The following is a 23,559-nucleotide window of genomic DNA, read 5'->3' on the forward strand; positions in this document are numbered from 1 at the left end:
TGATAACATGTTACCAAAAGTGGAAACAAAATGAAAAGACTAATAGAAACAATGTTTTTCAGTACTGACAACCTGAAGGACATGTCAGTTTCTCCATAACAATGAGTGAAAGCCCAGGCGAGTGCAGCTGAGGACTGTGCTCCACTGGCGAAAGTCAGGTCAGGATGCTTTAACAAACGCAAAAGGTTTGGGGGGTTACACAAATATAGAGTGAAGGTTGTCTTTGGAGACATTTTTCCCAACAATTACATACTTGTAGTTAGTCACTTTACACATGCCATATGTGTCAGTTGGAGAACATGTATGCTATTTAAGAAAGATAGGAGAAAGCCATCTCTTTGGCAATCCGGCAGAAGGCAAGCAGAACAGAAGGAAGTGCGAATCAGATTCAACTTCTGTGGTGCAAAATGGACAACATTTAGAAGAATCATGGGACCATTTATGGGTTAATTGGGACACAGGTAAAACATTCAATCTACATTTTTTTTAAAGTGCGTTCTGTGGGATTAGATTCATATCATTAAGATAAGATTCAGGTGTCCTATCTGTCTTAAAAAGTAAGTCGCTTGATAAACTCGTGAGGTAGATAGAGTCTAAAATCAGAGTATCCTGGTAGAAGGTGTGGAGTGTAGACCTAAGTGCTCTTATGGTTTCATCTGTAATTACAACTCTATCAGAGGGAAGATGTAGCAGCCCTATTTTATCTAATAGGTTGCAGAAGTGTCTATATCATTTCCATGATTTCCCATTAACGGAATAAACTACGTCATAGAAGCTGTCCTAATGAAAGGTTAGGTTGTTTGTTTTATTCAAACAGAGCCTATAGAGTAAAGGTTAGCTTGATGCCACAACTCTGAGAGCTCCCCACCCCCCCCCCCGCGGCTTCCTTCAGAAGACGCACTGTTGCTGTGCTGATAGAGTAAGTGTTGTCTTTATGGATGAGTTTTCCACTATCGCCAGGGAAGAGGTATCATTGTGGCCCCTGATCAATGTGCTGCAATCCTGTGGGTGGAGGGAGGCAGCATGAATGCAAGTTAAATGCATGACTGAAGTCTTTGTGTTAAATGCTAACAGCTGGCTAGAGTTGGTTGATGGTCAGCTGGGAGATGGGCCAGTGTTTACAGGTTATGACTTCTACCTCCCTTTCTCTCCTGCAAATGACAATGGCAATGGTAGTAATGAGCCACCAAGGTTTAGATCACAGGAAGGGAGTAGTCCCCTAGCTATGACTCTGTGAGGCTCATAAAATCATGCTCATTGTTTAGTGTGAGCCGGTGGATGCAGTTGGCGATATGTACTGCAGAGCTGCAGTTCAAAAGGCCAGGCTTCAGCTGTTTGACTATGGGTACTTTAATCCTTATTCTCCGAGGATCTATATGTTGCATGGTGTCTGTGTTAAGTCTGTAGATTCTTTTACTCAAGTCCAGAAGATTCTGCCATCTGAAAGGTGGCATAATGGAGATGATGTTATTGCTTAGAAATGTCATGAGTGCAAAGGAGATAGGACCAGGTTGAGGATAGCAGGGGCTTTGCCTATCGGCCCTTGCCCTTACTTCATGACCTTTTCTGCGTGCACCCATCTGTATGCACTGCCAGGACGGCCACTGGGAGCAACAGAAAGACGAGGCATCAAGATACAGTTTACACATTTCATTAAAGTAATACAACTATAGATTCCCTTATTCTCTGGGTAAAACTAAAAGAACATAATACAGTAGGGTTCATGAAATAGGAAATGGGACACTTCAGGAGTGGATCGCCTTCACTATAAGACAACCAAGCAGTCTTTGCCACACTAAAATCTCTAGTGCGGGCTTCCTTGGGGAAGTAGTGAATCCCCTGGTCATTTTGTCAAATAGTTGGGTCACTACCCAGTTCCAGGCAACATCATATACAGTACTTTAAGTGTTTAAGGTCGGATAATCCTGCTTCTTCACCATTGTTGCGGTCTTCTCAATGACTGGGAAGGTCTCTGGCCCAGCAAAGTGAAAGAAGTGTTAGCAGTCCCAGTCCTAGCAACTTGAATGGTCCTGCCATACCTGCCACCATGCCACAGGCTCATACCCCCACTGTCCCTGGGAATCCACCCCTTCAGATCAAAGCCTCTCCCCTAATCCTTCCCCTGCTGGCCGTGGTCCCACCTCCTCTTTTCACCTTCTCCAATTCTTTAGCTCCTTACCCTCCTCTGACTCCTGGAGGTAAGCCTGCTCGCTCTCCTTCTTCTACAGTGTGCCACTTCTGCTTTCTTCCTTGGATAGTAATTATTTTCTTCCAACCTCCTCCTCCCAAACGTCACCCTCCTGCTCTGTACCTCCTCCTCTCACTCCTGGGGTCACTGCCTCCTCTTTAACCCCCCCCCATTCCATCCAACCTCCTTCTCAAGCTCTTTCTTACTGTCATGTCCCCCTTCTGATGTTGCACAACCTACTACTCAAATATAAGTCGATCCACCCAGCGAGGTTCCACTGCCATCTCTTCAATAATCCTTTCATTGTCTAATTTTACTCCTGATTTGTATCTCTGACTGCCTTCTGTTCCTTCACCGCCTTCTGCCTGTTCCCTCCAACGCCCCCTAAACCTCTTACTCTGCTCTGGTTCTCTCCTGATCTCCTACAATCTTTTCCATTACTTATTTCTTGACTGCACCTCCCTCGCTGCCACCCACCTCTTTCTTCAGTACTTCTCCAGCTCTCTCCTGCAACTCCCCTCCTATCACCTCCAACAATTCTTTGAATGTTACCCCATTTAGCTTCCATAGGGATATCACACCTTTCCGTGTGTACTGGTCCGAGAGAGAGAGTGACATGCTCACTTAACCGCACTCAGGAATATTGTGTCCTGCTTACTAATCGTGTTGCATGGATATATTAACTTGCTCACTAAAACCACACCCAGGGATATAGTGCACTGCTAACTAAAAAATGTTCGTCCCTCTATACTTTGAACAACCCAGCTCAATAATGTTCTCCTCCAATCTCCTCCTTCTAGCTCCACTCCAGGATCTCCTCCTTCTCTTCAGTTCTCCTTCCACACTGTCTGCCCTCCTTGCCAGCTCTCCACCAACTGTGAGCTGCTTTCTTCCTGCCTTAACCCTCCCCCTGCCTTGGGGTCCTGGACAACAACTGCATCTGTGACTGCAGGAGGGTTCTCTTTTTTATTAGTTATTTGCCCTTTCTTCCTCTGCCTGCTTCGGAGTGGCTCTCAATTGCACTGAGGCTATAAAAGGTCAAGCGGCCATCTTGGATTCCACTACAGAGCCAACATACCCCTCTTTTTGTGCCCTGATAGGGCTTAGGCTATGTTAAGTATGGGTTTTCGATTGGTTTGGTCTTTTACTGCTTTCAGCATGTCTGACTGGTTCTGAGAGACTCCTGGAGAGGGATAGAAAGGCTAGAATTGCAAAGTGTCTCCCCTAATAAGTGACAAGGGTGTGGGCTCCATTTTGCAATCTTCCCTGGGTCTCAGAAATCTCTGTGGGTTGACCCACTGTATGATCATTCCTCCCATACCTGCGACAGTGATTTTGGTTTCCAAGTCCAGTCTGGGTTTTAATTAGTAGAGGGATTATGGGAGTTGCGGTCCTTCTTTTCTGGGCCTACGGAAACATACTGGATCACTGGACGAATAGGGATGGGGAAGTTGCCATTAGGTGAGGCACGTGACTATCCCCTGCCATGAGGAGCAGGTGCTGTGGAGATGAACAAGAGGGTTTTAAGGTCACCCTTCTAGGTCCAACCAAATCCCAGTAGGGTACCTCACCACAGCACCCTTAGGGAAAGACATAACATTTCACTTCTTGTCTCTGGGACCTGGCTGCAGAATAGTGCTGGCAACTGTGGGCTTCAGATGCAACCCAGAGTTCCTCCGGTTCCTTGAGAAAAATGTCCTGGCCTTCCTCTTGCCTCCTATTCGGGGGGAAGTAACAGTGATGGCAGGATTTGTTGTGCATTGTTATGTTATTGGTACTTGTACCATGAACTGCTGCCATTTTCGTGTTCTCTAGGTGCTCAAAGGGGTTGGGAAGGTTAGTGGGGATGAGAGGGACAAGTGCAAGGGAGCTTTGATGTGCTGTTGGTAGCTTCAGTTCAGACAAATCTGTCACGGTTGACTAGTATGATTTGGTGGATTGGCATTTGTATGTTGTATGCAGGGGTTTTAGGTGTGAGTTTGGTGTTGTGGAGAGATGGGAGATTTTAGTTTTGGTGTCTTGTGTCGAAGGTTTGTGTCAAGTTAGTTACGTAATGGGTGTTGGATATGCAGAGAGCTTGAGAGTTATTAGCAAATAATGCAACACATTGGCTCCATTCAAAATCCTCGAAGTGCAACACATTTCATCTAATTGTGGTGTGTTTGTTAACCTTCTAGGTATATTCTGTGTTACAACTAAGGAAGGTTCACCATTTCAAAGTGCAGTACATGGCCACCTGTGAACCTTCTGAGTGTAAAGCACCGGATAACCTACAAGACTCATCAGGAGCAGTGTAGGACTATCTTTTGCAGTTTATCAAAGTGCAATAAACACGCTGACCTTAACATTTCTTCTAGATGCAATACATAGGGTAACCAGCACAATTTATCTCAGTGCAATGCATAGGCTACCCTTCACAATTCTTCCCAGTGCCATACAATGACACAGAATAATTGGAGTCCATCCAAACGAGACACAAAGATGGAGTAGACAAAGTGCAAGGCAAAACCCAACATTATTTTCAACAGAACCATCAATGACATCATAACATAATCACAGTTTGCAAAACCTACGAGGATTGGGGATTGGTTAGTTGGTATGGCTGTATATAGAATATAAAAGGGTTAAACATTTCATTGTGTTACACATATCTGATGGCTACACCTGGAACCACCCCTCTTTTGATAAAGGTAAAAATACATAATCTCTAAAACAAGCAATTGGTCGGCATACTAATTGTTGGATGGCATGACACTATGGGATCTGATGGGCTGGCTCCTTGCTAACCTTGTGCACTTAGCAGTTCATCAAGATATAAGCCAGACAGAGAGTAGGCGGAGAGAGGCACATGGGCTGTCCTTCGTTCAATTAAAGAAGCTATCATCCCTAAGTCTCAGGCCATGAGACCGGGCAATCTCTTTGTACTTGACCTTGTATGGCATCTTGTGTCTGTGTGTGTATTTAGAGAGTACTGCAGGTGTCCTACATGTGTTTACTTCTAATGAATAGGCAGTGTTCTGAAATTGTAGATCAGACTAGAAGACCATGTGTGAAATTGAATTATATTCTATTTATTGGGGTTTTAACTAATATTAACGTGTGTCATGTTTTCTGTTTCCACCAAGGACACTCTTGAGTTATGTTTCATGGAGTCTTTTGGAAGCAATGGAGGATCCCAAAACTCTGCTATCCACTGTCTGCTGATGTGCCTGAAAGGAACCAATTCCTACTCAGGGGCTTACTGTCCTGATTGGACAGCTACCCGCCCCTTTCTGTAAACTGCAGGGAGAGTTTGCAGAGGATGAACAGGGAATCTTGATAAAACGGAGGTTCCTGAGGCAGAAGGAAAGTCGACCACTGGAACAGAATATCTGAAGCAGAAGACAACCAGAGATGCCGGTAGACCCTACCAGTAACTGCAACAAGACCACTGCTGTCCTGACACCATTTCCTAATCAACATAGGAGCTTTGAAGAGGATGAATCCTTCCTTTTGGCTTATGGGACCCACTAGACATAAAACAATCTGCAGAACGTGTCATCCCCCATCATGCTGTGACCTTCCAGGGTTGCAAGCTGCCAATACCAGGTGGCCACTGACCCAATTGCAGTGCATCGTCTTTGGTGGACAAATCCTCCGAGAATCTTGATGAGCTCCAGTCAGCCCTCCAGATACAAGATTTCCCTCCTGAAATTCCCCTCGCCGCAGCGCAAAACGGGAAAATCAAGACGGATCGATCGGGTGATGATCATTCACTTAAGAGATTGTAAATAGGTGCCAAAACTGCAGACTGACATGAGACTATGAAGAATTCCTTGCTGGGGGTACTTTCTCTTGACTGCTGCTGCAACATCCCTTCCAGAGTCCCTCTTTCACCATCACAACCAAGGAAAAGGAGACTGGGTCCACCGCTGCTGCATAGGAAATAATGCAGCTGCATCTTCTTCAACACACTTCAGGTACTGTGGGGCTCGGGGTAATACTTACCTCAAGCTATATTGTCACTCCTGTGTTACTCGAGTTCCGTATCCAGTGTTTGGGTGTTCACCCATACCACTTGCCCAGGCTCAAGGCGTGTGCACTGATAGGGAGTCCTTTCCAAGTTCCCTGATAACTTTCTAATTCTACCAAAGCATCCTACTTGTAATTGAAGTATCCTGTGGGACTTTATCTTTTCTGCTGCTGCACATCTCTTTGCACCCATCCTCAACTGACACTGAAGAACTCCTAACTAGTTAGGGAATGGACTGCTAAAGTATTGTAATCATTGAAAAGTATTACAAAGTAGTAAATTGCTATGACTAGTGCTAAATAATCCTTTTGCCCGAGTGACTTTAATAAGGGAATAGAAATATTATTGAACTGTCTTCCTGACTGACTGGTACATTCCATTGCTTTTGGTTTACTGACCTGAAAAAGTGTTGCTGACATTTTCTTTTGTGTTGATTAGTTTGAATAGTACTTACATACCTGAATATAACTTTGCCTTGTGTATATAAAATAAATGTCTTATTTCACTATAACTAGTCGTGTGTGAGAGTTTCTTTGGGCCTATGTATTGACCAAGCTCATTATACTTATCTACAGCTCACATCCTCCTAATAAGATACGCCTGGCTGCTCTGCCAACCTACCAAACCTTTGGGTAGTACAGACGTATACTAAGAGCTGGGCCCCGTACACCAAGGGATCGTTTTATAGTGTCACCTGTTGGTAGACTTTAGGAAAACTCCCCTAACAGTGACTACTTGAGATGAAGGATGGTGACTTCTTGTCAAGGCAATGGCCACTAAAGAGCAGATGGCTCATGAGTCTATTTTCACCTTTATCTGTCAAAACAAGGGGGGTTTCATGTGTCTCAAGAAAACACGTTATACTTGGTACGAAGCATTGAAAAACGATCAATCAGATAAGTTGCTACCCTGAGACGACGCCTCATAAACATTCTAAATGACTTCATGAATATGTAATGGCTTTTTCTACACATGATGGGCTATGACTTATAGTCTCAAGAGTACATCTTTCCAAAGGAACACTCTTTAAACAATGTTCAAAAGAATGCACAGAAAATGTAACATTTGAGGGATCCATCTAAACAGAAAAAGATTCATAATTTCGATGCTGTACGTGTTGTAGGCTTATGGGTACATATTCTGATTCATCTTACAATATTCCGTTAAGGAAATCAAATATTTATTTAGAAACTCTATAGTCAAATAATTATTGAATATATTAACATTTTAGCAGAAATGAACAACCCACTCACATGGTGAGGGCCAGATAGAAGCTAGGAGTTCACAATTAGTGATACTCTAAGTCTAAGCCATTAGACCAATGAGATCAAGAAGGGTGATCTTTGATGACATTTCCTCCTCACACAAACCAATATGAGATCCCATCCAAGAGAGTATTGCTGTGTTGTTTTACTCTGATGTGTTAGGAGCAAGGTATACTCATGACCCTATGGGCAAGGGATTGATTACATTTTTCCAGGAAAGCAACATCTAGGCAATTTGACAAGGGAAACCCATGCCCAGTTGCAGACAGGAGGCTGTGGCACAGAGGATATCAAGATCCGGAAGAGCAGGTTGTAGACAGAGCTTGGAAACATCATGGGAACCTTGTGTTGCTTTGATCCTTGGGCTGAGAGGGGGAAAGTCATTGCTAGTTCCTGCTGCCCAGTGTTGCAGTGCTGCACTCAAGGTAAAAGGGGAAAATAACTTCTAGATAGTGAGGTTTTTATATACTAAACCCATTGGACATTGAATCATGAATGGGGGAATACATTTGCGCTGCAAACAATGTACATATTTGAATTTTCCTGGTTTATTTGAGAAGCAGGTGGTCTCCTGTAATTCGTGACTTTTATAAGCACTTAATATCACACATTTGACAAAGGGTTTAAAGGTGCACAGATCCTGTCCAGCAACCTCAGGAAATTCATGTCCCACAGCAGAATCTAATCTTCTTCCCTGGTGTTTGGAATACTGGAGGATGGTCCTGCTACAGAAATCCAATTTCAGAGACCTCTTATTCAGAATTATTCCCTTTTGCATTGGTCCTCATTCTAAAAACAAAACCCTTTTAAATTCACCTTTCATTTATCCTCATTTCACAATCAAAATAATTTAAATACTTCTATATTATTTGTTTTTAGTTACAAAACATTTCATTCAGGTGCTTGAATTGGTTTACGTACAGCCCTGCAATGCCCAACTATGAAAGGATTTTATTAGACTGCCCAAATATGTATACTGAATCGACATAAGAAATAAAAGTGCAGTTGATTCGAAGTGTGCATGCAATAAAATCCTAGCGGTATCCATTATTATCCAATATGATCACAAAGGGTATCCAGGTCCATTTGATTTTTCATTGCCTGAGTTTTGAAATATATTTCACTTGAAAACTTTGATCATTTTATACTGGTCATTAAAGCGAAAGGTATTATTTGAAATAACCATTCGTTTATTACAATGTATTGCTTTTGTCTTGTGAATATGAAAAGTAAATTCTATATGACATATTATGATGCATTCCTTTGGCAAAATCAAAAATAGGCAGACTGGGATCTAATCCATCATTTTGTTTCTTTTGACAGTCGATATTTATTTGTAGTGGTTTTGGTGACTTCCATAGCATGGTGAGTTATGGAACCAATTGCATTTAAATCAATTGATTTTAATAAAACGAAAAGAATATACTAAACAATACATTCTGCTTTTAGTATCGCATTGTGGGGTGAAATTGTCATCTCTGGGGTTCCTACCATACGGTCACTTATACTGTAGAAGAACCAAATTGTACACAATTGGGTGAACCTGATTTTGGATGGTTTGTTAAACTGCTTTGACCTAGCTGAATTTTATTTATTCAAATATTTCTACAACTATATACCAACATTGCCCCATAGAATTCAGCCAGTACTGAATGCATGCAGCATTGCCCCTTCACTTTTTTCTAGCTGCTCGTACCCAATATAAACCAGGGTTGAATTCAAAAACACATGTTCATGCTGGTTGTTCCCAATATATGCTTGTATTGCCAGTGTGAGACCCATTTCCCTGCTGACTGTGCCCAGTTTACTTACACTAGCACTGACCTCTGAAACACGCTGTCATGCAGTCAGCTTCCAATATACTCCAGAGTTTCCCTGTAAACATGTCATCATGCATCTAGTGCCCAATATATGCCAGGATTGTCATTTGATAACACATGCGGATGGTGCCCATGGCTGCCCTGGCCCTGTACGCACAAATACAGATACACCAATGAACACAAAATGACGCACAGACAAAATGAGCCACCAGGTTCTCGTCATTGCCCATCTACTACAACACAAAAGGGGGAAGAACCCCTATTTTCGTCTTCATTGCTTTAAGGTGTCTTTAACTGGCTGCATCTCCCTACAGAAAGGCCCATTCACCCTATCTGCAATACCTTTCCCTAGTCCGCAGTGATGTGCCGCCTATCTAAGAAAGGGATAGAGAAGAGGGATTAGCCCTATCTCTCTAACATCTCAGATCAAACACAGATCACAGCAACGAGTGCATAATCTGCTAAGCTATCTTACAGATGGGCCATTGCAATGAAAACTATCTTTGTGGAAGACAGTGGTATGTGAATTAGCAGAACACAACAGAAATGCACCACTCCTAAACTAGAAAGAACTGCAGACATTGCAAAGCACTCTGGGAGATGCAAGTAGCAATAACGGCAACACTCTGTTATCCCATGAATGACCCCAATCGCCAACAGCCTTTAATTGGGTCTTCACTCTTTTTATTATTATGGAGCTGAATTCTCCAAAGTTGTGAATTGCTGCTCTAAGCTGCTCTATTTCTGAGGTATCGGAACTCTACGCTTTTATGCTATTTCAACATATTTCTCAATTTCACTTTCACCGTAGATATGACTTTGCATCATATTACTGTTTAAATTAATGCTTTTCTTCATACACTGGACCTAAACCATTGTCCTCACCCATGCGTCTTTGAAGGTTTATCAACAATGATACCAAGCTCCTACTAAACACAAGCACAAAGATGTCGATATTTATTTGGAGAAAGACCCAGGTAATTATGGAGCCGTGACATAATTCTACATCAAAACTGGCCTGTGAGGTAGGAGAAGTTGAGATGTCGATGGATTTCATCTGTCCCTTTGCTGATCTCTGTTGTTTTTTCAGTAATAAACCGCAGTTTGAACTTGCCGTTGACTGAGTCCTCCATTTGTCCTTTGGAAGGTGTTGGGCCTTCTGAGAGTCTGCAAACTCCTAGTGGCCCTCTGGAATACCTGAGAGTTTGCCCCCACACTCCTTTCACCACCTCGCACTCCTGACCCTCCACTAATCTGACCTCGTAAGATTTTTTCCTCCCACCATGTCGCTGTCCCTTCCAATCTCTCACTCTGCCTTTCACCTCCTCCCTCCGATTTTACTCCCTTTCTTACTTCTATTCTTATTAACGCATCTACTCACAACTATCCTTCTACTTCCATTATTCCTTTCCCTTCCTTTCTCTCATTCTACTTCCCCACCTCTTACAGTTTCTCTAGTTCTAACTCCTATTCAACTCTATACCAATATCTACTCCTAACCTCCCACTCACTATCGCTCTTCTTGCTACTACCACAACTACTGTTGCCACTTTGCTACTACAACTACCTCTCTCTGTCCCTACTATTCCAAGATAATGTGTGCTGAGTACCACGCTCACTGTTACAGACCCCCGGGATACAGTGTCCTGCTCACCCTCTGTACTAGCCCCTGTTCAACCTTCAGGGACCCCCAGGGATATGGTGCCCACCTCACCCCAGGATATGGAGCCTTGCTGAGTCTTCTACTACTAAATCTGACTCTAATCTCACGCTAGTTACTCCCACTACCTATTACCTCTACTCCCAACTACAACTACCTCTGTCACTACTGCTACCCCTCTCCACTACCCCTACTCTGCCTCTACTGCTCACACTGCTCTCTCTCACACACAAACACCCTACAGATCCCCCCCTTAACAACAGCATCCTCACTCCTAGCATTCTCGCCTCCTCTGGTCTCTCGGACGTCCTCCACCGCCTCCTGTCCCCACCCAACTAACCCACACTTAAACACTAACACTCACTTCCTTAAATACTCCACCCCTGCCAGGAAGCCTGGGGAAGGACATTGGAGGGCTTAAAAGGACTGATACGCCCCACCCCCTTCCAGCATGGACCCTGCTGGGGTCCCGGGATGCAGGACTCTTTAAGGGATGCAAACCCTTTAAATAATGTTATTGTAATCCCTGGTCGCATAGTGGATAAAGCCTCCATGGGGCCTTTATATTATTGATTAAAATATCCCTGGTGGCTTATTGGAGTTCTGATGCCTCCCCGGGGTATTTTATTATTTGTTTAATATTCCCTGGTGAGTTAGTGGTGGCGTCTCTGAGCGAGCTCCAGCTTTGCTTCTCGGTCAGCGTTCTGATGTGCAGCGCCCCCACAGTGTCTTCTGTTGTGGCAGGTAAAGAGGAGTGGGAGGGGGCCTGCCTGCCCCACCCTTGTTGACAGGGCCACAGAGCTGATCCTGTCACACTTGTGGCTTATATTAATAGCAAAAACTGTCTGTCTGTCTATAGCCAGCAAAATCTGGGTACTGTACCTGAGTAATACATTTGCTGCTAAACGCCCCTCTACCTTATCACCACATTGTGTGTTATAATTGACATTTGATAGAGAGAACTTGGTTAGCATTATAACTAAGCATAGAAAATCCAGCACACCTTGTCTGGACGGTGTCTCTAGCTTAGGTATGAGAGCCAATCCGGATCTTTGGCCTGATAGACTGCTAGCCCTTTTCAAACACAGTGGGGAGCTCGGTCAAATTCCCGTCCCCTAGAAGGAATGCCACTTCTTACCAGTATTCAAGCATGGCAAAATTGACAACCCTTCTAATTATAGGATACTGGGCTGCGTTACAAGTATGGCGGAGCAGCAGGAAATTGGTGATAATGGATAAAGGTTAAAGGGGCATGACAGTGTCTCCCCATTGAAGAACGTGTTTGTCGTTTTGCAAGGGAGCGGGCATCATTGAATCTCTCCGGCATGTACTTACATCATGTATGTTACACATGATATGCATTTTGCTGACAGTTTGCAGGATCTACAGCGTGAAGTGTTTTGGTTAAATAGCCTCTCGGGTTGTAGTTTGACCAGATCCATTGCTCTGGGGAAGGTATGGCAGAGGTTGAGGTAGAACTTGCTGGGCTTGGTGAAAAATCTCCTTGATTTTTGAGATATGTGTGTGCTATGAAACTCTTATCGATTTATGGAGTGTCTGCTGTTAAGATGTTTACCGCCTATAGCAACTTGTGATGATGTATTGGATGTTCGGAACATCTGGGTAAAAAGGTATTTAATTTCCATAAGAGATGGTGGAGGTTGCTCGATAATACGAATAACAGATATTACTGTTCCTTTTTTTTAAATGCCTGATGTATTTTATCCCGTATGGTATTCGTATGATAGGTCATTTCCTTTTTACGTTTTTTTTCTCTTGTTCTTATCCACATGTACATGTTGTATTTGTTTTAAAAGTTCATAACGAACTATAACACAATACATTGTATTTTTTAAAGTTCCATCAGTGAGTAATATTCTTCAGGCCAGTGTCCCCATCCTCATTAATCGCAGGTTTCCCTGCTGCACCGTTCCCATAATCGGACCATCATTTTCTGTGTGTGCTAGGTTTTGGTTGTCACTAGTCCCTGCGCCCCAACCTCAGCAGTTCGAGGATTATTGGGACCTGCCAGTGCCAGGTGTGTCAGAGTCTCCATTTGTCATCACTGCCCGGTTCTTGGATTTGCATAGCGTCAGTGTTTCTAATTCCCTTTAATGCCACTGTGTGCCAGTTCCCATTGGAGCGCTGGTGAACAATTTCCATTAGTGCCACAACTCTCTGTTCCCATACCAGGGTGCCTCATTCCACAGCTCTGAATAACATAAGGTGACATGGGCCTCATCACGACTTGGGCGGTAACGGTAACGCTATTAGCGCGAGCGGTATTAGCCCTACCACCGAACTCCCCGGCGCTAATAGCGCCCGATCATGAGTTTGGCGCCCATTCGGGAATGCCCCGTTCCCCATTGGGCTCAATGGGGAATCTTTGCGCTAATACCGCCGGCGGATTTCCCGCCGGCGGTAATAGCGTGAATTTTCAGCGCTGGGGTGAAATCTGCTGAAGCCCTGATTCGGCGGACCCTTACTTCCGGCGGTAATAGCGCTACTGCCGGATTTAAGGGTTACCGCCGAAGTTGTGATGAGGCCCATAAACAAGCAGTGGTCGAAAGGAGCGGGAACGGTCGGGACCAGCGTTCCATTACTTTTATTTTTTACTGTTAACAGTTTCTCTACTTTTTGTAACAATTTAACCATTCCCGAACTGTTTCTTTGTGAAGTTAAATCACACTTCTCTACTTTACCATCCAACAGCAGTTAAGACTGAACTAAAACCTGTTTCCAATTGATCGGCTGTCAACCAGCATGGCTGCAACCCATGAACAATGTGTTGCATCTTGCTCCCTTCCTGCCTACTCGGTCCCCCAGCCAGGTCACAGTTCCACTACTTTTTATGGTACAGTTCTATCACTGGTGACAAGTAGAAGAAGAAGTAGTTGAAATAATATGATGAATACAAAAATGAATAACACAACTAACAAAGGAAGGCACTTGTGTTTATTTTGTGCATTGTACAGACCACAGCTAGAAGCTTATGAAAACATGACAATATTTTGGAACATTTTTGGGCTGGTAAAGCGGCAAACTGGCCTAGAAGAAAACAGAAAGCGTTCTGATAGGGCAATGCCTTCTGAAGGCCAGTAAAGGCGAGAAGCATCTATTAAAATATATGTATGGGTGCTTCAAAGGCTGGTAGGGCTGGGGAAAAGACTGTCCCATTTGAAAGGTGCCTCTAAAGAGTCTGCAGAAGAATGTCTCAGACTTCAGAGTTCTGTCCGACAAGTTTCTGACTCGTCGCCCAGCCCTGGCAGCCTGCTGCCCGGATGTCAGTAAGTCTCCAGATTCCCCAGAGGGACAGTTCACCCTTGCTAACCTCCATGGCTGCCCCACCATCTGGGGCTGGATTATGCACCCTCACCCATGCGCGGCGGTGGCGTGTCGTGGTGCTGTGTCGTTCCATTACGCCTGGGCTCATATGCAACATTGTAGGCCGGAGCCTTTGAGCCCACAATAGCCATCAGGGTTCTTGTGCAGATACTGCTGGTGGTAGTCCTCGGCATAGTAAAAGGTGGGTGCGTCGCGGATCTCAGTGGTTATTGTAGCCATCCTGTTGGCGGTCAGTTCCTGCCAAGACACAACAGATTCCGGGGTTAGCAATCTCCTGCACACCGCTCAGCACCACACAGTCTACCCGCCAGTACCTGCCCTGACACCTTTGCACACATCTTTACTGAGGCACTAGCAGTGCTTTAAGTGGGGCAAGAAATCAAGGGAGGGCACTAACGAGTAGTAAATCAATGTTTGGGGCAGGGTCGAAGGAGTGTCAGGTGCAGACTAAGAATCGCAAGCAGTGAGGGAACCTTTAAAAGACATGTTGCCTATGTAGCTCAAGAATGGCCTAGCAGACATGGTGGAGTTTCCAAACCTGGCATGCAATGCAGTAGCAAAATCAATTCTACATGTGTGTTAAATATGATATCATTCATTTGTAGAAAAACATTCAAGTAAAATAATAAAAATTCAAATATAAAACCAAAATCAAATAAAAAACATAAATGAAGGTTCCAGTCCCTCAGTTATTTAAAGACAATCTGCGATTCTTACATATTGAGTCAATATATTCTATATTCTTTTGACAAAACTTCAATGTAATAATGTGTTGCAAAATCAAACAATGAATTCTCTATGTTATATTTTCTCTACAGAGTATAACAAATATTCGCACCCGGGAAAGACAGATTGATCAATGAAAATGTGTCTTTCCCGGGCGCAATGCTCGAAACACTGGCTGCACCACCGCCATCAAAATAGAAAAGGGATTAGTTTCCTTTTCGGATGATGGCAGCCATTTTGGAACATGATTTGATTTGGAATTTGATTTGGAATTTATATAGTGTACATCCCCAATGGAAACCAAGCGGCAAGCCGCATCTAGGCGAAGATCTTATGTACAGTTAGATGAGACACCTGTCACCACTTCCATGGCGTTATTCGAACATATATGTTTGTAGATGTTTTCTGAAGGCTGTCAGGAATTATATCTTCCTTAGATAGTGTGGTAAACTATTCCATGCACAGGCACCAGCCACTGAAAACCTTCTGTCCCCCCAGTGGACAAATCTAGAGGTAGGAGAACTACCAACTGATTTAGGACCATAGATCTCAAGGATCTACTGGGGGTATAGATTTGAATCTTGGCCACTAAATAGGAAGGTGCAAGGTTGTGTATGCACTTAACGACCAGACACAGTAACTTAAATTGGATTCTTCAGTGGACCGGAAGCCAATGTAGTTTCTTTCTGGATTCCGAAACTGATTTTCTTTCCAGGGAAATGAGAACACTACGCGTACTGCGGCATTCTGTGCTACTGCAAGACGTTGCAGCTGATATTTAGGACATCCTGCCAGGAGGCCATTACAATAGTCCAACCTAGCATTAACAAGTGAGCCCACCACCTTTTCTCGATCGCCTTCGGAAATGAGGGGGAGGAGTGGTTTCAGTAATTTCAATTGAAAGTAAACTGATTTAACCATTTGGTTCACTTGATGATTGTATCCCATGTCTGACTGCCAAATACACCCCAGATTCTTAACACAGTCTGTATACATTAAGACGTTACCAAATATCACAGTGTTACATGTTTTTATTTTAATGGCGGTGGCCATTTCTTTAATTTTTCTTTTGTTGCTACGACGGGAGATGTGCTCGCGCTGAGCTGATCTCCGGATGGACAAAGAAAAAAAAAGAAACCTTTCCACATCCAGAGACATTTTCCACTTGCTTTGTGGACTGCCATGTGGAAGGATGTGGCAGGAAAACCAGTTTGGAAGCATCTTTAGCGGCGATTGTAATCCGTTTTTGGCCTGCTTTATGTACTCTATTGGAGTGGTGCAGGGTTGGACTGGGACAAGAAATAGGCCCGGTCACACAAAAAAAAGTGGCCCACCCCTCGCCTCACAACACTTGACCTCTTATGACATCACCGGAAGTGATGTCCTTTGACCCCACCCCAAAGTGGCATCCCGGGAAGCGATGAAACACAACCTTTCACCCCTTGACAAAACAGGAAGTGTCATAAAATAGCATTGTTCCTAAGTACACTAAATTACTGTGAATCCAAGCAGACGTCCAAGGCCAAATGATAATTCTATTGTATAGCACTTATGCTTAAACTCTTTTTTAATGAAACAAATATGCATACAATATCACCCAACCTGTGTTGGTGCTCATTTATCGACCTAAGAAGGATAAAAGGCTTTTTGAAAGAAAAAAATAAGAATTGAAAAAAAAGATATTTTTTTCACATTTTTATTTAAAAACTGGCCTAGGCATGGCCAGAAACCAGCACGCACACTCTAGAAACGATTTCGGCCCGGCCACGGGCCGAAAGGCCGAGGGGCCAATCCGACCCTGGAGTGGTTTCAGTGTTTTTTCAATCACCACACTTAGGTGGAATGCTTAACTTTAGCTTGCATCGCATCTAGATAGAAATGTGAATGTTAGCATGTGCCACACTTAAATGAAACTGTGAATGTTACCAAGTGCCACATTTAGATGGAATCACAATCACTAGCTTGCCTCACATCTAGATAGGATATTGAAGATTAGCAAGTGCCACACTCAGGTGGACTAGTGAATGATAGCAAGCATCACACCTAGACATAACTGCAAGGACAGCAATGCCAATTAACCGATCCACTAACAATTTCACCCCTCTGCATACACCTCTCAAACTCTAACCAAACACAACCACAAGCCTACAACACAACAATCCGCACAACCTTCACTACACTGCAACAACAAAACAAACCACACATAGACTCGCACAACAGCACACGACGACTACCAACTGTAAAACACTCCAAGCCCAGCCAACGGTCCCACCGGGCTGAGGCTGCCAACAGCACATCACTGCTCTCTTGCACTTTTCCAGCTTATTCGCTTTGGATTAAGACGCTATATAAATAACACATCATTATCATTATCATTACTCCCACTAACTCACCCCTCCCCTCCCTTTTTCAGAGCCGCCAGAGTGCCAGGTGGCCAATCTGGTGGTGATAGTGCGCGATACAAATATCCTTTAACATTAACATTAACATTAACATTAACATTAACATCCCGGTTAATCCCAGGGTGCAAATAGCTTTCATGCCTCTGCGGGGGGCAGGGGGCGAACATGGGCTTCAATGGCCGTCAGCCTGAGCTGAGGGCCTCGCTTTGCCTAGGCTAGGGCGGGCACTGTTAAAGGCCATGTCCACCCTTCCACCGGGTGTGAAAGCCATAATCTAGCTCCAACTGTCGGAAGACATTTCATGACGTGATTTTAAACCTGCAATGATAGTGCCATCTATTGGGAAAGAGTAGTATTGTCACTCATCACTTTTCATTGACATTTAGCACTGGCAAATCAGATTGAGGAACCACAGTGAAGCCCTGTCGCAAGGACAACTTTTGGACCCTGCTTGGGCTGAGCCCTGGTTAGCCCATACCCAAACAGAGCCTTGGAACCTAGACTAGTGCACAGGCAGTCGCAACAGAAATCTGGCGACAGCCCAGAGCAAAACACCCAGAACTACATTGCTGCCACAGTAATCCCTGTACCTCCATAAAGCCCTTTCAATGAACCTCAATCCTGCCCTGCAACACCCCCACACTATTCCAGTGCTTAGAACAACACACAACGCTACTAATATTAATAACAATAAAAATAATAATAACCAGTGACATCATTACCCAATTTAAAGGTTCCCAATCTTGCCCTACAACACTGCATGCTTTCCAGCCGATAAGACTGCTCACGTTTTGAGCGCTCACTGCTGCAATCTGTATGCGATCTACAGGTCACAGGTTCGAATCCCAGCAAGGCCAACTCAACTTTGCATCCATCTGCGGTCCATAAATGAGCACCAAGTTCAGTTGGGTGATATTGTATATATGTTCTCTGTAAAGCGCTATATAAATAACACATCATTATTGTTTTACAAACCTGGGACAAAACCATGGGTCATTACATGGTTGCCGGTCCAGAAACAACGGTACTGGTAAGCTTTCCAGTACAGTTGTTTCTGGACCGGCAAACTATGAGGTCTGCAGGCGGGTGCCTTTCCGCCTCCCAGGTCTGACCTGGCGGGCGCAATGGCATCCGGCCGCAGACCTCGATGGATGCACCGGCACCATTCATGAATGGTGCCGGTGCATCCGTCCTCCCCATTAACATTGAGTCCAATGGGACTTCAATGCAAATTTGGAGTCATATTTTTTGCCACCTGGCAAGGAGGGATTACCGGGACTGCCGGGGCTGTAATGCCCCGGTAAATCCCCATTGCCAGGTTCCAGAAAAAAATGACTCTGGCCATTTTTACCAGCAAGGCTACCGCCGGACTCATAATAATTCAGCTTCCCTGAAAACCTGTATCATGGTGGCCCTTGTCCCGGACAGGTCCTCGCTTTCACAGGCATTGCAGGCCTATTCAGTCGTGCTGAACATTACAGTACAGTAATTGATAACTGCATGTCTTTAAAGGGAGCGATTTCAAAGTCTGCCACACGATGGCAGCAGAGCATTCCCATAGACATAAAAGAGTTTCTTACAGCTAAATTGAAGACACCCTGCTGTAGTGTCAGGGATTTCGTATCTGCATTATTCCATTTAATCAGAGGTTAGTGCAGAGATGGTGATGGGAGTGGGGGGACTTTCAGATCTCCCTCGGGGGCTGTCTCGGTTATCATGACACAAGTTGAGCCAGGTAGAATATCCGCAAATGGGTTGCCTGTCTAATCCCCTGGAAGGTACCATCCATAGATCTTAGACGGGGTGAAGTCAGAAACTGGGTCAAAGCGCATCACCTGGTGGATGCTTTGTAGTATGCAAGCTACGTGAATTGCTTGAACTGGAAGAATGCATTTTGGAATGTGGAACCTGGAGGTCAGGAGATTCAGGCGAGATCACTGAGCAGGATTCGTGGGGGAGGGGAGGCAGAACTCTCCTATGTAACCTCTCCATTTGTTCCCTGCCTAAAAAAGCAGCTCTCTGCTGCACTCACCTGGCTCCGGTCACTGTGCTTCCTGCCTTGACGACTCCCCTGATGCTTCGGGGTGCTACACGCTTATTAGTATGTGGGGTGATTCTGGAGTCTAACACAGCCGGAACATGACGCCACCATCAGTTCGGGCAGTCACAAAACTCCTAAAATGCCACTGTAAAAGCCTCAGCACTCAGAAGCGCTGCCACAGAAAAGAATAAACACACTCATTACAATGGGCCTCATTCCGAGACTGGAGGTAGTCATGGCGATATTTGCGCCATGACTGCCTCCAATACCGGGACCGAGTCCTGTGTGGTGCAATGGGGACTTACCGGTCTAGTCCGACCCTGGCGGGACCGGTAAGTCCCCATTGCACCAACCATTCTCCATTCCCATATGAGCCCCCTTTGGGCTCAATGGGAATGGGGAAGGTGCTATTTACGGGCATGCTAATGGCAGGCCCGTAATTAGCGGCCTGGTCCCCTAACAGGACCTCTAAGGGACGTGTGGTCCGACCACACATCCCTTGCGGTTCCCGTTACGGGACCTCGGAATTGGGCGGTAGGGGATTACCGGCACCGGTCTCCTTACCGGTGCCCGGTATCCCCTACCGCCCGACTCGTAATGACCCCCAATGTCTCTGGGATGAGGCGATGTATTCATGTTGACTCCCAAACATTTACCTACAAACGCGCTCTGCTTGGGCCATGGTAAAAATACAAGTAACTGATATTGCAATCCTGCAACCTTGTTTCACGTTGCCTGTGTTCATAGAAAGCATTTAATGGTGAGCAAGGCATCTAACCCACAGGATGGAAGGCAGAGTTGGCCCTTCTGGACTTGAACATGCAACCTGCAACAACAAAAAAAGATTACGGCAGCAAGCAGCTTACTTAGTGAGCTATCTGCCCTGCGGGGAACACGGGGAGGGTAGTTGTGGATGGGTAGTGACCAGCCATGGATTTATAACGATGACCCTGAGAGGGCAGAGGGTAGTGACCACATCCAGTGAGGTAGTCCTGAACCAGCATGTTGCTCAGCCGGCTCGCGTTGAGGGCTCAGAGTGCAAAACCATGTTCCCATTTGGCAGTTTTTTAAGCAAAATCCAGATGTTTTGCGTGTAATACAAAGTAGGGGGGGTGTCATCAGAAAAGTGAAAGTGAATGTCAAAGTGGTAGGCTTCTCCGCAGGGCAGGCCTTAAGCCAGGGCTGCCAGGGCGACCCTCTGAGTTGACATTAGCCTACGCCGCATCAACTCGGGGAGTCTTTCAAGGTCTCCCCCGAGCTGGTGTGGCGGGAGAAGGCGCGGAAGGCGCCCTATTTAAATTAAATGTGTTCCGCGCCTGTGCTGGCGCCGTGCTTTCCAGCGCAGGAGCATGACACATTTCATAACAATAGGGCTCAGGTGAGTGATTAACTCCCTGCTCCGGCGCGGGAGTGGGGAAGTAAAACAAAAATTGGCAGCCAACCCTTCCCGGCATTGACCATGGCCGCCCGGGGTGGGGGGAGGGGGTGCGGGGTGGCAATTTTTTTTGCATTTCCCGGGGCGCTGTCGCCACTAAGGCTGGCCCTGTTTTAACAGGTGGAATACACAGTGGCACGAAATCCCCCGAGTTGAGTCGATTAAGCTCATTTCTAGTGGCCTAATAGTGGGCAGATCCGCCCATGGAAACCATGTACACCTTAAGTGACCCTCTGGGGGTATTACCCAAATTGTTCGTTTACAATTGTTCGAATTAACAATTGACCGAATTTAAAGGGTCACAATTGACCTTTTCACAATTGACCAAATATGTATATATGGGTTTTGGGGGGTTTGGCGTTGGGTGGGGGGTTGTGGGGGGTTTCCCCCCACACATATGGTACAATTGACCTTCACAATTTGGTAAATTGTGAAAAGGTCAATTGTCATTCGAGCAGTACGAACAATTCGTATACAACCCCTCTGGGATGGAGCGGGGCCTGCTCATGATCAGTAAAATAGATTTGTCCCTTCTGTGAAAAAACCCCAGTTCGCACCTTCTTGATGGCAGGTCAAGGCACTTCAAAGGGAATTTCCCTCAAAATTGTGATCCTCAAATGCAGTGCTAGCTCTGACATATCAACCTTTTTGGCTCAAAGCCAAGCTTTGTCGTCTTTATTATGCATGTGCCCAATAATTTCACCGTACAAGTTAATGTGTTTGTGTCTACTATTCTGTATGTGCACCCGAGCTGGAAGGATAGCTCAGAAAGGGGACCATCCCGATTCCGATTCCTCGACAATGCACTAGGTCAGCGGCAAAGTGCTCGTCTTGGAAGCGTGGCGACGCAAATGCAGCACAGGTTCGAATGCCGCATCTGTTCTGAGTATTAACCAATTACGATTAGACTTCATGTAAAGGACTCACAAAAAGCACAGGGACCGGAGAGGTATTTTATGTATGTATTTAGCATTTAAAGCGCTTGCGCTATTGTTTATTTTTTTGCCTTTGTTGCGTTATTTATAACGCGCTTAAACACGTAGGGGTTTCTAAGCGCGGCCCCGGGATCGAACCTGTGTTGCTTCCTGTCGTCTTGCTTTCAAGGCGCACACGTTGCCGCTGAGCTATCCTCCTGGGAAGGAGCACTATCAGGAAATAAGCAGGGGTGTTGGGGGCTTGGGGGCACCTGTTCTTATCTTGTTACTGGAAGTCCTAAGGATTAATCTCATCCGACACAACGTTTATTTTCCTCTTCCAGGGTGTGTGCTGCAATCTCTTGTCTCGGTTTTTATATGGTTTGGCCCCCAGATCCCCCGAATTGCTCCTAGATTTTCATACGGGGAATTTCACTCTACTCCTGACATGGAACCCATTGCCCCCTGAAATGTCTTCCCCCAAGCATTGCCCTCTGTCCACAGCTGGGTATACCCGGACATTCCAGGGTGCCTCAAGACCGGGACTCACAATGCCCCTTCCAGAGGAGCAACACTGCCAGGATGTTGGCATGGCCACACTGGATGATTATGGTTGGTTATTTACAAAGCGCTTAATACCCGGAGGTTTCGAAGCAATGTATTCCCAAATGACCCTTGAGGTCGTCACTGACTGCTCTCCACTCTCAAATTCCACATCCCAAGACCCAACACGCAAATATGCGTAACAATCACGCCACCCAGACACACGGAAATTAAATATCTCTCACAATAGACATCAGAACTCTGCATCTCTCTCTAACCATTGTAATTTCTGTACTGCATTGTAACATGTAACCAAGCTGCGAATAACCGTGTTGCTCCTGCGCCCTCATACCCTCGGGTCTGGTGCGCAATACAAATGAATAAACTAAACTATGAACTAAACCATGTTATACATCAGAGTTTCGACCAGCGCGTCCTCACACTAAAGGCACACAAGGGCCTCAAGTGCTCTGACTTGCAACCACAGGAAAGAGGCCACATGTCTTTCAAGGAACAGGTCCAATTTCATGGAGTTTGTGGCCACACAACAGCAAAGCTTTCTTGCATGTTATCCCTCTCCTCATTAACCAAATCCAGGTCCCACCTTTCAGATCCGCCAGAGCACCTGGGGACTATGGAAATGGCACCCAGATACCGTATATAGCCCCATAACATAAAATGGCGTATGTAAGTCGGTGTCCGGTCATTTGGTCGAAAATAAATGGTCGAATGACCATTTGATCGAATCAAAATGGTCGAAAAAAAAAGGTTGAATTTATTTATTTATTTATTTATTTTTAGTTTTGGTTGCTTAAAAAATATTTTTTAATAAAGAAAAAGGGGGCTTGGGGCGGGACCCCCCTCATAAAATAAAAAAATAAATAAAGAAAAAAATCGACCTTTTTTTCGACCATTTTACTTCGATCAAATGGTCATTCGACCATTTGGTTTTCGACCAAATGACTGGTAACCATGTAAGTCGCGTCCTTGGCTGCTCGGCGGCTGCCATCATGTGCCAAGCGTTGCTCAAAAGCTGCAATATAGCATCTGGTGCCAGTTAACGCCTCATATGGATGGCGTGGCGCCGACAGGCAAGGTGCTCAAATAAGGCTATTGTGAATCTCCTGATGGGGGAATGTACGAAAAACTGGCTAACATAACATAACAAAAACGTAACATAACATCACGTGACTTGATATAGAATAACA

At 45.0% G+C, this 23,559-nt stretch overlaps 1 protein-coding gene across 1 annotated transcript in view; it reads right to left on the reverse strand.

Annotated features, from left to right (window-relative positions):
- Nucleotides 1–13,881: 13,881 nt before the first annotated feature.
- LOC138504694 (peptide methionine sulfoxide reductase MsrA-like) overlaps nucleotides 13,882–23,559 on the reverse strand; it is a 351,651-nt gene continuing 341,973 nt past the window's right edge. Inside the window, exon 6 of the mRNA XM_069625255.1 lies at nucleotides 13,882–14,527. Coding sequence (XP_069481356.1) covers nucleotides 14,375–14,527 — 153 coding nt within the window. The 3' untranslated portion in view covers nucleotides 13,882–14,374. The remainder of the gene's footprint in view (nucleotides 14,528–23,559) is intronic.

Source organism: Ambystoma mexicanum, chromosome 11 (genome assembly GCF_040938575.1).
Source record: "Ambystoma mexicanum isolate Mex_15411 chromosome 11, UKY_AmexF1_1, whole genome shotgun sequence".
NCBI lineage: Eukaryota > Metazoa > Chordata > Amphibia > Caudata > Ambystomatidae > Ambystoma > Ambystoma mexicanum.